This window comes from Talpa occidentalis, unplaced genomic scaffold (genome assembly GCF_014898055.3).
Source record: "Talpa occidentalis isolate TD23 unplaced genomic scaffold, MPIMG_talOcc4v2.1 talOcc4.10, whole genome shotgun sequence".
Lineage (NCBI taxonomy): Eukaryota > Metazoa > Chordata > Mammalia > Eulipotyphla > Talpidae > Talpa > Talpa occidentalis.
Window position 1 is genome coordinate 100,744,689 of NW_023600993.1, and position 16,527 is coordinate 100,761,215.

A 16,527-nucleotide genomic window follows, 5' to 3' on the forward strand; every position below is an offset into this window, starting at 1 on the left:
GTATTTAGAGGTAAAGGGACATCACATCTGCATCTTGATTTACAATGGCTTGGCCAAAAATAGATGTACAAGTGGAAAGAATAGCAAAGCTAATGTGGTAATGAAAATATATCAGAAATTGACATGAAGGGGCAGTAGAAATTTTGCGCCTGCCTTTTGTAACTTTGTGGTAATTTTGAAGTTACTTCCAGATAAAAAGGTTTTTTTCTAAAAGTAAGGAATAATAATCTTTTTGGATGTCTTTCCAAGCTAGATTACAGGAAGAAAAATTCACAGCAACCTGAAATTCTCATGAGGGCCAACTCAAAGGCCGATGCAGACACCTGTCTTAGAGCTTGCATAACTGGTGACCAGGAGGACAGGCAAGGTCATATGTGATGACCTGGTCCCCGCCTTGCACCCCAGGGGCTCTGAGTTTTAAGCCAGGCAGTTTGGAGCACATGGAGGACCAGTTGTGGGGAACTCCAGAGTTGGGTCCTGGAACCTGTTCAATGTCACATCCTCGATAGCGTGGGGCCCGAGGCTGCCTTTACCTGGATAGCAGCAATTAAGCCTTTTCTGAGCAGGTGGCGCCGTGGGCTTTTTGGCACGTGACTTGGCGGGCAGAGAGATGACCGTGGCTGTTTGATTTTCATTGCTTTCCGTGGGGAGGTAAGTTTGATAACCGTGTTCAAAAACAAATTCTGGAGCTGAAACTAAAAGATAAAATGATTTATTCATTTGTAACACCCAGTAGCTATTCCCTTTGGCTGCCTTCCTTTATAGGGAACACATATGCTAGATAGCTATCCAGTCCCCCTTGCTAACTGGGAGGGATCAGTGACTTGTTCTCCCGACAAGGCATCGGAGATCATCCGCTGGAGCTGGTGGCCTCTGTGAAAGGTTTTCTCCCTTACTAAAAAGAAAAGTGGAGGCAGGAAGGAACGCAGCTGAGAAAAGCTCATTCTTCCTGAGCTGGTTGTCCCCATGTCCTGCCCCTGGACATTCTGGAATGAGGATGTGATGCCCGGACCTGTGGCAGTCATTTTATAACCATAAGGGAAAAAATGGAAAATGAGCTATCGAGACAGAGCTCTGAGACCCTCCAAATCCAGACTTACTAACTAAACAGGTAGGTTTTCAGTCAACTTTGCCCAAATGTGATAAACTTTATTACAAAATCCTAATGAGCAACCAAAATAGAAGTGATAGAAGGAACTCTGGGCAAAACAACAAGTACCCTCTAGAAACACAAGTACTCGTCACCATAAGCACTCCTAAAAAAAACAAGCCAAACCAAACCAAAAGAAAACCTTTGTGCTCTCACTGAAGTTTGAGGAAAATTTATGCACACAAGAACTGGTGTGTAGGCCAGAGGTGTGGGGGTTGAGAGGATTCACCAGAGGCAGAGTGGGGAGCAGAGCAAGTGGATCTACTGAGACAGGAGAGACAGGAGAGGTCTGCTGCACCGTGTGGGTCAGCTTCCTGGCCAGGGATCGAACTCGTGCTGCAGAGGGTACAGATAGCTTCACAGTGCTGAGACTTAACCCACTGTGCCACCACGGAGGTCCCTGTTTTGATTCTCTTTAAAGAGCAGCTCCACCCAGCACACATGTGCCTGGCTGTGCAGATAAGGTTCTAGAGAATCGACCTCGGTGTCCCCCTGGGCAGCTGCCCTGGTCTCTGCCGATTCCGTCTTACATGTGACATTCACAGCTTATTAAACAGTCTGTATGAACAATGCAACACTTTCAATGGGAATGAGTCTCTTAGACTTATTTGGACATTTGTTAAGAAGCCTGGGTTCCTGGTGCACCTCCATGGCCCCTCTGGCAATGACAGCATCGTCTGACACATGACAATGAACACCTGGGTGCTATCAGCATTTGGTACTTGTGAAAACTCAGGATTTCAACTTTTCTCAATGGAAATGTGCAGAATATTAGGCAGCTTATGTTTAAAGTTGTTTAAAGAGGCTGACAAACTGTCACACGACCTCCACTCCAAGTCTCTAATGCACGAGTCAACCACTTCTATCTCTTGGTGGATGTTCCCATTATTCTGTGGGAATTTAGCTATTGCTCCTGCTTTCATGTCTCAGTTCGGCTCTCAGTGAGTTCCCGCCAGCAGCATTGGACCCACCTGGGAACTTCTAAGAAGGCAGATTCTCAGACCTTACCTAGACCTACTGAATTAAAACACACACACACACACACACACACAAACACAACTACAGGATGGGTCCAACAACCTGTTTTAACAAGCCACCAGGTGACTACGGTGCAGGCTCAAGTCTGAAACCCGCTGGCACAGACAACGCTTTTCTATGCATGACATGGAAAAACTTAACCCAGCTTGGGTCTCCCCGAGCGAATCCATCTTAGCTGTTGCTTTGCAAGAACTGCAGGTGTTCCTCTAGCGGTAAATATCCACTTCATTCATATCACGGTGACCCTCTGCTACTGTCCCCAGGTATATTTTGGGCACACAGTTACTTTTATCTTCAACCTGAGTCATCATACTATGTCTTGGAAGAGATTTGGAACTGCACTTAATTGCAATGCAAGGAGTTCAAAAAATGCACATAGCTGTGCCAGGGTGACCCACGGTGGCCGACCATGGTCAAGCTTGTGCACACAGGGGCACAGCCAACTGAGGGCGTGTGCCTTCTCCTGGCCGACAGCAACCTCACTGATGCCGAGATGCACTTTCAGCTCAGCATGCTAAACTGTAGCTCCAAATTGAGATAGTCTGAGTCTCACCACAGTGTACCCGGCCCAGGTCGGCCTGTGTCCCGGTCAGAGAGTGAGCGGGGCGCACACGAACCCACACAATGTGTCCACTGACACCTCCAACCAGACAGCCACTCAGTCACTGTTAAGGAACTGGGTTTGCTCGTCTCCACCCCACAGGCACTTCTCATTCTGCTGGTTGTTTCCTGTGGTGTACAGGAGTTGGATGGAGTCATTTGTCTCCTTTTGCCTCCCGAGCCTGTACCTTTGGTGTCTCACAGAGGCAGCAGGATGCAAGAGGAGTCAGGCACTGACGACAGGGACCCTTGTGGGGTGGGGTAATTACCTATAGCATGAGTCATCCCAGCGGAGACCCCAAGTAGAAGGCTTCTAGGCCAGAAAGGGTTTACTCAGAGCTTAGGATCCTCAATAGAACAAAACAAAGGCAAACTCCTAGACTCTGACAACAGAATGGCCAGAGGGGCAGGGAGCAGGAGGCAGGGGCAGGGGAGGGGTTGAGGAGGTTCGTGTGGGGTGGACGGGCCTGGACATTGGGTGGGGGGTGATATAAATAGCTGCTGAGGTGAGAAACTGCACACCTGAGACCTGTACAATGCTGTAAACTAATGTCACTTCCATTTAAAATAAGAAATAGAATCCAAAACCAGTTTAAATGTTCAACTATAATATATTACCTTTACTTGCAAATCCAAATATTCAACTTCTAAAAAAATGCTATGGAGCACTATGTATTTACGCTTTCAAAAGTAGTGATCCTGTACTCTGCGGCATTGATTTTTATGTTCCATTATCAGAAAAGTATGTGTTTTATGCTGCATGACAAAAAATATCAAGGAAGCTGGGTGGAATATACTAGATAGGGAATGATCTCCAAAAGACATTGAGAACCCCAAAGGGCCAGATATAGTAAAAAAAGGGAGGAAGGGATAATATGAATGTACGTGTATATATGTTCATTTGTATATGCATGAAACACCTGTGGAAGGACGCACACACACACACACACACACACACACACACACACACACACACGTCCTTAGGCTTTTAAGTCCTATCTCCTTGAGCTTTAACTTCCTCATAGGAGAACGGGGACAGTTTCTATTCCTGCCTCCCAGGGCTGTTGTGATCACTGAAAATCAGTGTTACTGCTATTGTCATCATTCACTCGCATATTCAGCAAATATTTATGAATCACCTACTGTGTGCCAGGCACTGTTCCAAGCACTAGAAACAGGATCTCGAGCCAAAGGGGCCCAAATCCTTGCCTTCAGGGCACGGAAGACCGTCATGGGGTGCAGACAATAAACAATGTAAATGTATACCGAGTCAGGGGGTGCTATGTGCTATGGAGAAAAACAAGGTAGGAAAAAGGTACCGGGTGAGCTAGGGGCATGTAGTTTTCAGTGTGGTGCTCTGAGAAGGCTGCAGTGAGGAGGGGACATTTGACTATAGAAAGAGGAAACACAAGATTTTTGCACGATGAGTACTTTGCTGCAGTTGTCTGGAATTCAGCAGCAACACTGGGGCATTGGGGATCCAGCGGCCTGGTCTGGTTGGAGACTCCAGGCTGATTTTATCGGGATCACCCTCTCCCTCACCTCCCTCACACGCTGTTCCTTTCCAGGATCCCCTGCAGGTGTCTCAGAGAGAGCCTCAGGTGGCTGTGACCCCTGAGGAGCAGGTGTCGCTGTGAACTTGCTGCTGGAGCATCACTCATCTGCCTCGTCTGTGTGTCATCCAGACCCACTTCTGTCTCCACTGCTCACTAGCCCTGGGGCCTTGACCAAGCCACTTCTCCGCTCTTCAGGGATTTTTTGGCCAGTAAAATGCAGGATGAGCAGTGACCCTAGAGCTTAGACTTTCGTGATGAGCCAAGTGCTACTCTGAGTTAGGTGAAGGTGTCCTGCCCGCACCCAAGTATGGAGATCAGATAAGGACCCGGGCTTCGGGGGCCCAGCACAAGCTCTGCTTGGCCTTTCAGGGGTCACCTCTGAAAATACCCACTTGGAGCGGAGCCCAAGAAAAGTCAGTGGCCGGCCCCAAATCCCTCCTATGTAATTTGCCGCCACCCTGCTCTCTGTGCTGGGGATGTGGGTCCCTGGCCCCATCTATGGGATCCCTAAGTAATAAATCTGATCACTTTGTGTCCTGGAGTTGCACCTTCCGTCAACACCAGCCCTGGGGCTTTCACTTCCCCAGAAAATCTCCTCTTTAGCTTAAACTGTAGTCAAAGTAGGGGTGTGTTATAGACAAACAAACAGTCCTGAGTAGAATCCACCAAACAAGAAAAAATCCCAGACTTCAGTGGGACAGAGCTTCACCCCCACGCCCTGTTCTTCCTTCTCTGTCCCAACCACCCCCTCCATTTATTCACCCAGATGGGTTGCGCTCCTTCTGCGAGCCAGATACTGCTGCTCAGAGAGCTCCATCCTCCCATCCCCTCTCCTGGCGCTTGGCTTCCCAAACCTGATCATGAACCCGATTCTGATGCTGAGACTGGGGTACAGTCTAGGTATCTTACAGCTATAATTTCCACATTTCCTAGGTAATTCTTTTGCACATCAGCTTTGAGAACTTCTGTTCTAGTTCATTCTAGCAGGGTGGAGGCAGAAGTGTGACTGCAGAGAGTCCTTGGGTTTGGGTCCCATGACAAAGCCCCCCTGCTCCCCTTGCTGGCCCAGTGGGCCGGGCATAGGAACAAGCATGTATCCCAAGCTTGGCCACCGGGATCTGGAGTTCCAAGGGGAGATGTATCGTCTGATGAAGAGAAGCTGCCCCATCCCCATCTGTGATCGTGGTCGAGTCAGACTCAAGGCCTAAAGCAGACATTATCTTGTGGCCGCTAGTGGCAAGCACAAAGGACACAGAGCCCACCGCCATGGCCAGTTTCAACATGCAGAGAACTGGGAACCGACCCCGAGTCTGACCTGCCTGTTTCTTGCCCGCGTCCAGCTCTGTGGTGTTAAAAGCAAATGGACTGCCCCAATCCCTGCCTGGCAGTTCAGCTCCCAAGCACCCCACTCAGACCCACAGAGATGTTCCTCCCTAAGGGACTTTTCTGGGTGTCTGCATGTTTCATGGAAGTTTCAGGGGGTTCTTCCCGGAGGCACTGCAATGAGGACTTTACTAAGAGGTCACAAGGAGGAGTCCAGCTCAGCTTCTGTGGCCAGGTCGTCTGGGCTGGAGACCCAATTCCATCCCATCCTGGTTCTGTCATCTCCAACAAGATATAAAACCTACAGTTTGTTCTGATTGGATGGAGAGAGTAATTATTAGGCCCTGATTTGTGATAAACTTCAGAGAGTATATAGAAAGGGACTGACACTTAATAAGCACTACAGGAATTAGCTACTACAACTATTACTCTTGCCAGGTCCTTCTGGCCAATGTTGTCTTACTAAGTCACTCTCAAGCTCAACAACCTTCAGCAACTCCCTAGTCCCTCCAGGATAAAGGTCAGAGTTCCGACCACCTCTGTGCCATCTCTAGCCACTGTTTTCAGAGCTTGCCTGGAGCTTCTCCATCTCCAGCCACCACTAGGAAATGTCTCCTCAGCATTTTCCTCCCCAAAACCAATGAGTCTTTTAAGACCTAACAGATATTTGATCTGACCATTTTTCCCCACTGGGACCAATCTACTCCATTATCTCTGTGCACAAGACTGTACTTGTCACAAGACGGTGGGTTTGTCTTACAACTGAATCCTCTTCCCGTCCCTGGTGGGTTTGGAATTCTCCGAGGACAAGTGTCTCCATCATCTCAACAGTTCCGAGGTTTCTGTCACTGGACTCACTGGACCCGATGTCAGGCCACAAGCTCTGTGAACATTAATGAATCCAGTCCTTGCAGGTGCCCTTCCCTGTACTCATTCAGGAGCCTTTTAATTGAGCGGCTATGATGTGTGGGGTCTGCATGGCAGGAAGCCAGGCTGGCTAGGTCTCTGCTTGCACAGAGATCTCCAGTCTAGTAAGCAAACTCTAAGCCACTAATTTGGGGTCCACAGCCCCACTTAAACATTCAGATTCTTTTTTGAAAGCTTTGAAAATCAATGAGGTGTGCTGGGTCATTCCTGTGTCAATGTCCTCTGGCTAGAGACCCCCAGGGACACACCTGTCATTTACTACTCTTTATAATGGGGAACCGCGGGGCATCTCAGTCAGAGGAACCAGAGAGAGCACAGAGGTTTGGGAAGGCTCAAGGAAGCCTGCACTGGAGACTGTTAGGAAGTGGGGGAAAGTCTAATATCTTAATAAATGTTATGGGGACCACAGGAGGGTAACATTGTAATAGAAAAAGCAGCAGCTGTCACTCAGGCCAGAGGACAGGGATACTTGGGATCTCCTGGCCCAGGCAGGACGGGGGAGGCCTTGTATCTGTCCTGTTCTGCCACAGTCACACAGTGGCTCCGTCTCGTGATGACATTCTTGTTTGACAGACGCTTGGCAGAATGGTGTGGTCTACCTGGAGAGCCAGCCCAGCCCCCCACGACACCAACACCTGGCCGGTGGTGGCTCCTGGAGGTCCAGGTTGCTGTCCTTTCTCAGCTGGCTGCTCTTGGGCCCTCCTGCTCTCCATCCTCTGGTACCTGCTGTTGAACTCACTGCCTCTGCCTGACCCACCAGTACCTGAGTTCACGTCTCTGGCAACTAATGATGGCATATCACCAAATAATTAATTAATGACAACTGTGATATATGCTATATGGAAAGGTGGCATGAAACCTAATCTCAGGGCTGGGGGAGAGGGGAAATCACGGCCAGCTTCTAGTTGGAGGTAGCTTTTAACCTGGGACCTAAATAGTAGGAATTAACCAGAAGAAGTAGGAAAGATTATTCTAGGTCAAGCCACAAATCAGGTCCTGTACCATTTTCCCTGTGCTGTCTCACTTACTTTTCACAATCTCTTGATTTGCTTAAGTAATGAGAGCTCACACATACAGGTCTGAGTGTTTTCCATGCGGGAGCCCATGGAAGCCTGGACAACCTTCTGAGGTTCTATTATCACTCCCATTTACAGGAGGGGATAAGAGACACGGACATCTTAAGTTACCTGGTTAGCAAGTGGTGCTGCTAGAATTTGAATCCAGGCAGCCAGGCTCAGGACTCCGGACTCTTAACTGCCAGACCCCACAGTCTTTCTATTTATTCTTTTCCACATTTTAAACACGAGAGCCCAAGAGGTCTGGTAGTTTGCCACAGTCACGCACAGGGCTCCAAAGGTCCCATGTGGGCCTCACTCCAAATTAGGGCCTGACTTCAAAGCCTCATGCTATTTAGCCATGAACTTTAATGCTGACTTTTCCCCCAGCAGCATCAGTACCTAATTTTAAGTTCTTAAGTCAAACACCAAACAATAGGCAGTTTGCAAAGCTAATATGCAGAGAAAACAGTTCACTTTGCAGCCAGCTCTCACTGGAGACACCAGGAGACACCAGGCAAAAGAAGGGCTTGGCTTAATCAAGAGTTGAGAGTGATGAGTGAGTGTGGATGATGTCTGGGTGAGGGTATCTAGAGAACCGGCCAGTGTTGGGGTCAGGCAGACTGCGGCCTTGGCAGTGAGTGATGCTCAGTGGAGACCCAGAACACCCTGGGAGCTTGTTAAAAATTCAGATGCCTGAGCCCCAGAGACTCAATGTGCAGAGAAGCAGGCCTGGTGCCGGGATCTGTAATAAGGTGGAGGCAGGGTGGAGAGTGGGGGCCTGGCCCGCGGCAGGTCTGGGAACTGCCACTAGTGGAACAGTGAAGCCCAACTTGGGAGGAGTTGGGCTGAGAAAATCAAACTAAATAGTATGAAAGAAAGGACAAAAAGCAGGTTTCCACTTGTCTGGCTGGAACATTCCAGAAAAGCAGCTGGGTCAGGCCGAGAAGCAGCATGCTGCAAGCCTCACCAGCCACCCCCACCTATCCATTGCTCTCTACATGAATAAAAGCGACTGTCATTTAAGTCCAGTGTCTCGGGCCCTTCATGTGGACTGCCCCACAGTCCTCACAAACTCCAGTGATTATTATATAGTCATCAGGCACCTCATTCTATTACCTAATAGTATCAGCTGTCATTTTACCCCATTTTACAGATGAGGAATATTAAGCCAAGAGAGGCAGTGACTTGACCACAGTCCAGGGCTGGGGGCAGAGACATGCAAGCCCCAGTGGAGCTCAGAGCTACTCCCCAACGCCTGGGCTATGTGAGCTGGGCACCTGGGGGATGCCAGCTCTTCTCATCAGGAAACTTAGTCTTGAGATTGGGCTGGTGTCTGTCAGCCAGTGGGGTGGAAAGGTATTTCAGGTAGCAGGGACACAGAAGGTGGAGGCTCAGAACCCAGAAAGATGCAACAGCCATAGATGGTGAGCCCGGGAACCTCATCACACAGGGCCTCGCACAGGCTTCACACCAAGGGTGTGGGGCGACTGGGAGTTTGTTTTTTGAAGACATGGAATCATGCCCAGGCCTCAGGGAGAAGACCACCAGGGCAAAAGCCAAAATGCCTAAGCCCTAGAACTGTCCTGTCCTTGGGGGATGCGGTTAAGTCTCATCCCATCTGCAGCTTCACTCTGTTCAACTGCAAGGGAAGGCTGTACTATGTCCACCGATAAGGGGAGCTTCAGTCTTAACATTTTCTTGGCAATTTCCTCTAAAATGAGGGTTAAGATATACTCAAGAGAAAGTGGGATAACCCCAAGGTACTTTTATTAAGGTTTGTGGGGTGATGAGTTAATTTTATTTCAAAGTTTTAAAAACTCAGCAGAAATATTTTGGATGCATTAAGGAAACCACCACAAAACTTTGCTTATTGTCAAATAAATCAAACAGACACCAAACGACAACTGATAAAGTGAAAGTCAGCACCCGACTTCAGAGGCTCCCTACTCCCCAGCTCTGGGTAAACTATCTGATGCACACTGTCTGAGAATAAGCCGTAAGATGCTTGTGGGCTCACTCAGGTTCATAGATATATTTTGTTTGCCCAACAAGATTTCTAAATGTGGGATATTTCACATTTTTCAGCTTCTCTGGAAAGTATCTAACTGATTGGATCCAAGAGTAGCTGTAGCTTTGAATGAGTCATTCACGTTTGCATCCTCCACTCACCACAGTCCCCACCATTCCTAATACTTGATGCACCTCCAGGTTCTCTTGAACATTACCTGTTCCTATTCTAGAAGTTTTCCTTGAATCAAATACAGCATATGCACACATGTGTATGCATTCTTACACCTACCTTGAGAACCTTCCTCTATTAGCACACAGCTCCCCTTTTCCAGGCAAGTCATATTCCATTGTCTGAATCCCTGATATCATTTATTTAATCTCCTCTTGACATATACAGATAAAAACTCCCCTTTTAATATATTGGGTTGTCATTAAAGTCATGACAGATTTTTGCATAGAAAATGTAGAAAAAATACATCATGACTTTTCCAACTGCTCAATATATTGCAAATAAATACCCTGTATATTTACTTATGGAGATTTGCTCATGAAGTTTTATAGAACAAATACCTAAAAGTATAGTTACAGGGTAAGTGTGCTCATATACACTTTAATTTGATTTGAAAGATTTTCAATTTAAGATTTTAAGTTTAAAAGAGATGGAAAGTTGCTCCGATTATATGAATTACATCGCCAGAAAATAAAAATGGTTCCCTCACCCCATGCCGTCCTATGATTTGTGTTTCCTTAATTACTCTGGCAACAGGGCACCTTTGGATGGTTAGTGAGCTCTTGTATAGCATCTCGTGCCCTTTGCTGACTTTTCTACTTGGTTCTTTTTCTCAACTGTTATTAACTTTAGGAGTTCTTTATATATGAAAGACACTAGGCCTTAGTCATATTTGTTGTAACATTTTTCTCAGTTGTTTGCTTGTCTTTGGACTTTTTTATACATTGTTTACTTTGGAAAAATTGTAATTTCATTTGCTACCACATACTTGATTCTTTTACTTTTGGGGGAAAGAGAGGGATCCACATCCTATCTTCTTTGGTAGGTACAGTATTAGAATATATATTTTAATTAAAAACTTGAATGTCTTCAGCTAAGAAATACATTCTCCATTTCCCCACAGGACCTAGCAGTGTCTGTACTAGCTCATTCAATGAGCTACATCGTATTCTAAAGTTATCTCTCTCGTCCCTTAAGACAGATTGGATAGGGCCTCCCCTGGTGGCGCAGCGGTTGAGCACTGGGCTTCGAAGCTGCCTGCAGCCTCTGCAGCAGGGGTTCTATCCCCAGCTGCCGGTGAGGGTCCCACATGGCACGCAGACCTCTCCTGCTGTGCCCACTGCTCCCCTCAGCAGTGTATTTCATCAGTCTGCCTGCTCTGCTCCCTGCTCTGGCTCTGGTGAATTCTCTCACCCTCCCGCGCTTCTGACTGTACCCAGTGCTTGTATAAATAAACAAATAAATAAATCTTTAAAAAAAAAAAAGATTAGATAGATCTTTGTGTGTGTGTGCACATGCACATGTATATATGTGTGTATGTGAATGCACACGTATATGTGTGTGTATGTGAGTGTGTGTCTACATCTCTCTGTGTGTATAGTATTTACCTTAGAAAACTAATGGTTTTGTGTATATTTAAGTTTGGATTCATCTGCAGTTTATTTTCAGTGGAGTGAGTGGACACAGCCCAGAGCAGTGATAAACTTTTCTGTTTTTCCAGCACAGGGGAGGGTCGGCACCAATGCCTGTTTGTAGGGTGAGTATCAAAAATTCATGCAGTTTGTCTGTTTACATGAGTCACCTAAATTCAAGGATCATATCCATGTCCCCCCACCCAAATAATCACCTTCTAAAAATTACAATGTATCTTCTGCAAGTCTTTTCTTCCTAGTGTAGAGGTTTTTGTTCTAGAAATCTTTTTTGGTCTGTTTTGTTTAACATATGACCACATTTATAACTGCTAACACACTGCTTTAGCCCAGCAGCTCCCAAACCTGGCCAGGCAGCTGGCTTCCCAGCGGAGCTTGTTAAAAATAATGAATCAACAACCCGAGGGGGTGGATCCAGGGAAACTATACTTTTAACAAGTTCCATGGAGGCGCTCAGGACAGAGCCTGGCCAGTGCCGACTGACGCCCCGCCCCGCCTGCAGTACCTGTGATGGTCTGGGTCTCCGAGGTGATGGTCCTGGTGGTGGTGTGCGTCTGGGTGGCAGGCACCGTTTCCTCCGACACAAACTGGACCGTGCTGGGGGTCGGCCCTGCGGTGCTACTCAGCTGGCAGCCACTTTGCTTGTGAGCAACAAAGGCATCCAGGTTGTTAAACTGCTGCTTGCAGATGCCGCAGATGTGGAGGTCAGGGGTCAGCTCCACCAGCACCGTGGTGCCACCTGGAACTCCATGGGCGAAGGGAGAGTCACAGATTAATTCCAAACAACAGAAATCAGACCCCTGGTAGGAAAAAAGGATATGGTGGTGGGCGTGGCTGACTGCTGGCCCAATATCCACTGCGCTCCCCTCTCCTTGCTGTTATGATCCCTTATACTCTGACCCAAGTGAGGACCATGATGCATTGTCCAGAGGGCGTCTCCTGGCCTTTTATGCAAGAATGTTCTTTGATGTGTGGGGCTGCTGTGCACAAACACCAGCAACCCGTCTCCCACCCCAAGTGAAAGGTATGGTATTTCTCAGCTATTATGAAAACTACCCATCCCTTCTAACTATGAGAACCACTAGTCTAAAATGTTTTTCCCTTACATACTTGGAAATCCCTCCAACACCATGCTGGAGGAACTACTGGGAAAAGTTTGGCTTTCAGGATAAAAAGGGAGCAGATATAGTTCTCACTGTCCTCCTTTTTCTCCGATCTTGAAGGTAGATGGGATGCCAGGGGCTTCTGCAGCCCTGTTGTAACTATGAGGAAAATGCCAGGATCCTTACGGATGCTGGTTCTTCCTTCACTGATTCCCTGAAGCAACTCTGGAGTCAACCAACTCTCGACTTCTCATAAGGCCAGCATGGCTGGGTTTTGTTATTTAGAAACAAAATTCAATCTTAACTGATGGGGATGTTATTTCTCAATAGTAATGATACCAAGACTTATATTGTGTTAATATCTGCAAAGTTGGTATCATAGTCCCCGGCACTATATTAAAAAGTGCTACATAACTGTTAAAGAAATACAATTAATTAATATCTCTAACTAACATGACTACCTTAATTTTTATTTTTTAAAATTATCTTTGCCTTAGTATAAAGAAACATTTAAACAGAAAATTTAGAAGGGGAAAATAATCTTTCCACTATGTGTATCATAAATACCACAAAATATTTTTTCATTTGTTTTCTATACACTTAAAATTGTTTAAGATCATAAAGTATTAGAAAATCAATCTCCCCTCCACAATATTGCATAAACATTAAGCTATATCACTAAAATCTCTTTACAAAGGTAATTATTGAATGCCAAGACATTATTCCATGTTATCCACACATTATAATCTTTTCTGTAACTATTAGGTCTATTTTATTATTTCCTGTTTCCCCCTAGTCTAAATAAAAAGGAACTAGTGTCGTGCACAGATGGTTGTTCTACACGCCTCATATTTTATGAAAATTCATAAAATATTTACATTAAGTCCAATTTTTCCCAAGTCCAAGACAAGAGATCTCTGTGGAAATACAATTTGGTTGACTTGCTAAGGAGAGATACTGGGGGAGGGGGAAGCCCTGCAATGTTACAAGCCTTTCTGCAGCCGCACCCCACTCCCACATCCCGAACCCCCAAACCTCCCAGTATGCTGAAATCAGTGGCTGGGAGAAATGAAGCCTTTTCTTCTCCCAAGGAGGTGCCCCGGGACCAGGAGGAAGACAGGCGCCCAGTCTCGCCATCCTCAATGGCCTCTGGGCATGGCTGGTGTGATGCCCGGGATGGCAGGTGGAAGGGTTGGGCAGCCCCCCATGGCCACTGGGATGACCTGGGCTGTCTTGAAATCTCACTCCGTAACTTAGCAACCGGGGCTAGGGCTTGAGTTCTCATCCATAAAATGGGGAGACGTTTCCACTGTCTTGGGTGGTTGTGAGGATTAAATGAGTAGTGCTTTAAAAGGTTACCACCCAAAAAGTAAAAAAAAAAAAGAAAAAAATTAAAAAAAATCCCCCAAAACCCAAAAGGCCAGCGCAGGGGTCCCCACCCTTAGCAGGTTACCTAGTGGGGTGCAGCGACGCGCGGAGAGACCCCTCTGAAAGTCTGAGTCCCCTTCTGCGCAGGCAGAGAATGAACTGACACCACAGAAAAGAGGGGGTGCAGGTTCGTGTTCCGACCCCAAGAATTCCTCTGCCTCTGCCAACTTCTGGGAGCCGGTCTCCTCAGCCCCAGACTAAGGGGCGGGGAAGGTATGTAAACCCACACCACTGAGCCCCGCTCGGGGGTACAGAGTCGGGGTGAAGGAGGGCTGGGGCTTGGGAACTCTGTGCCCATCCAAGGAACCCCAGCAAGCTGGAGACAATGTCTCCAAAACCAGCATCTGCAGGTACCCAGCCGGGCGCTGACTCCACGCAGGTACCTGCAAACCTGGGCTCCGCTTCCCGCGCCCCGGCCCGGCCCGGCTGGCCCGCGGGGTCCGCCCCGTCCCGCCCCCCTGATGGGTGGGCCCCGAGGGTTTTTATTTTTTCAAAGAGGCGCTCGCGCTCCCAGGTGGCCGCGGCCGCGTCCCCGGACCACGCTTGGGGCAGCCGCGCCCCGGGCGGGCAGGTGGCGCGGCGGGGACACCTGGGTGGGCAGCGCGCGGCGCCCCTCGGGCCCCCCCTCCAGGTGGGAGCGGCGCGGTGGGCGCGCGGGCACCTCGGCCGGCCGGACCTCGTGCCAGCGGGACTCCCGAACTTGGAGGCTCCTGCGCCGCCGAGGCAGAAGTTTTCCCTTCCGCGCGGGGGCGTGACCCCCCCGAGCACCCCAAACTCCGCCTGGGGAGGCGGGGAGTGCCCCGCGGGTGGCGATTGTCTGAGCCGCGCGCCCTCCCCGCGCTCGCTCCCCGGGGGTGCGCAGGGGCGAGCGCGCCCCCCGCGCGGCGCCGGGTGGGGCCCCCCTCCCCAGCTCCCCCCGCGCCCCGCGCACGGCGCGCCCGCCGCGGCCCCGGGTCAGCGGCTCGCGGCCGCCACCCCGATGTCGGGGCCCCGGGCCTGCTCGCCGCGCCGCGGACGCGCCTGGGCCCGGGCCCCGGAGCGCGCGCGGGCCGGCGCCGCCGGGACTTACTCTGCACCGCGCCGGGGAAGCTCGCGCCCTCGCCGCTCGCGTTCATGGCCGCAGCCGGCCGGGGGCGCAGCGGGGCGCGGGGCTACATGGTGCGGGGACTTTTCCTTTTATTTTCCACACCCCCCGGCCGGCCTCCGCGGCTCGGGGCGGGAGGACGGATGTTCGGCGAGCGCCACTTCCGCTGCCTAGAGGGCGCTGGCCCGGCCCGGCCCGCTCCGCGCGGCGCTCCCCGGGGGCCGCGGGCCAATCCCGGGCGCGGGCCGCGGCGCGGGGGCCTCCGCGGCTCTGCACGCGCCCCCGCGCCCCCGCGGCCTGGGCGCGCCGGGGAGCCCCCCAGCGCGGCGCTGCGCCCCGGTGCGCACCTCCCGGGCCCGGCCGGGGCGCTCGGCCTCCCGGGCTCGCGCGTCTCTGCACCTGCAGGCCTGGGAGGCACCCCCGGCGGCACCCCGGGCGCGGGCGGCGGAGACCCGCGGGGAGCCGCGCGGGATGGGTGTGCCCCGGGCGCCAGGCTCCGGGGCGCTGTCCCCGCAGCTCCGCGCCCCGCAAGTCGGGAGGGTGCGGGCGGGTCCCCTGCCCTGCTGGGGATCTGGGGGCCGGGATCACGTGCGCGGGGAGAGGCACCCCTGGCTTGGAAGGCCGAGCCCCCCCCCCCACGGGCTCCGGGGTCGGCTAACTTGATTGTGCCTGAAGTCACTCCCTCCGCGCGCCCCGGTTTCTGATTCAGCAGATGTCGGGCGAGGCCCGAGAACGCGCGTTTCTAAGTTCCCAGGGAAAGTCCCTGCCCGGGTCCACAGGGGCTTCTCCTGCGCTGCCCTCCCGCGCCAGCCCCACACTCCAGCCTGCAGGCTCTTCTCGCTCCACCCGCACCCGCCGCACCCCTGCTGCCAATTCAAAGCCACATCGTGGAGAGGCCACCAGCCTGGCCACCCTAGGCTAGTTGTGGGAGGCTCCCTCCCCGCCGAAGGACAGCTCCCTGGCTCCCTCCCGCTTAATCCTTCTTCTTAGAGTATCTGGAATATCTACATTATCTAGCCATCCGCCTATCAGCCATTATCTAGACGCCTCTCTCCATCCACCCATCCACCCATCCACCCACCCACCCACCCATCCACCCACCCATCCACCCACCCACCCACTCACCCACCCATCCATCCACCCATCCATCCATCCATCCATCCATCCATCCTTCCATCCTCCCCATCTTACATCCCATGTTTCCAATAAATTAAAAAAAAAAAATTCTTTGCTTCCTATGTCTATTCCCAGCGGCCTGGCCCGGTGTCTGGCACACAGTAGGCTCTCAGGAACTGTGGCTTGTGTCACTAATGGGGTTTCCCCTGCTGCTTCCTGCCAGGGTTTGTGCATCCTCCAGCAACTATCCAGCTGTGAGAGCTTGCAGTGCCAGCGGTGGGCGCACCTCCCCGGGGGCCCAGAGCCAGTGCTGCCCTGACAGCCTGGCTGGTGGCTGGACAAGCACTGAAACAGCACAGCAGCGGCAGGGCTCAGTGGTGATAAGGTGGGGAGGCCTCTCAAAGTCATGCTCGTGGCTGGGCGTGGTCGGTGAAGGGCTCGGCCCTGAGCAGGTAGTATTTGAGTGGGGAACAGT

At 50.6% G+C, this 16,527-nt stretch overlaps 1 protein-coding gene across 3 annotated transcripts in view; it reads right to left on the minus strand.

Annotated features, from left to right (window-relative positions):
• Positions 1 to 15,059, minus strand: part of ZFP64 (ZFP64 zinc finger protein) — a 68,451-nt gene extending 53,392 nt beyond the window's left edge. The window contains exons 1-3 of one of the 3 annotated variants that reach the window (XM_037500589.2): positions 14,922 to 15,059; positions 11,827 to 12,066; positions 534 to 695 (exon numbers count right to left, since the gene is read on the minus strand). In XM_037500589.2, coding sequence (XP_037356486.1) covers positions 534 to 695; positions 11,827 to 12,066; positions 14,922 to 14,967 — 448 coding nt within the window. In that variant the 5' untranslated portion in view covers positions 14,968 to 15,059. The remainder of the gene's footprint in view (positions 1 to 533; positions 696 to 11,826; positions 12,067 to 14,921) is intronic. The other 2 variants (XM_037500586.2, XM_037500578.2) reach the window with 2 other exon arrangements.
• Positions 15,060 to 16,527: the final 1,468 nt, after the last annotated feature.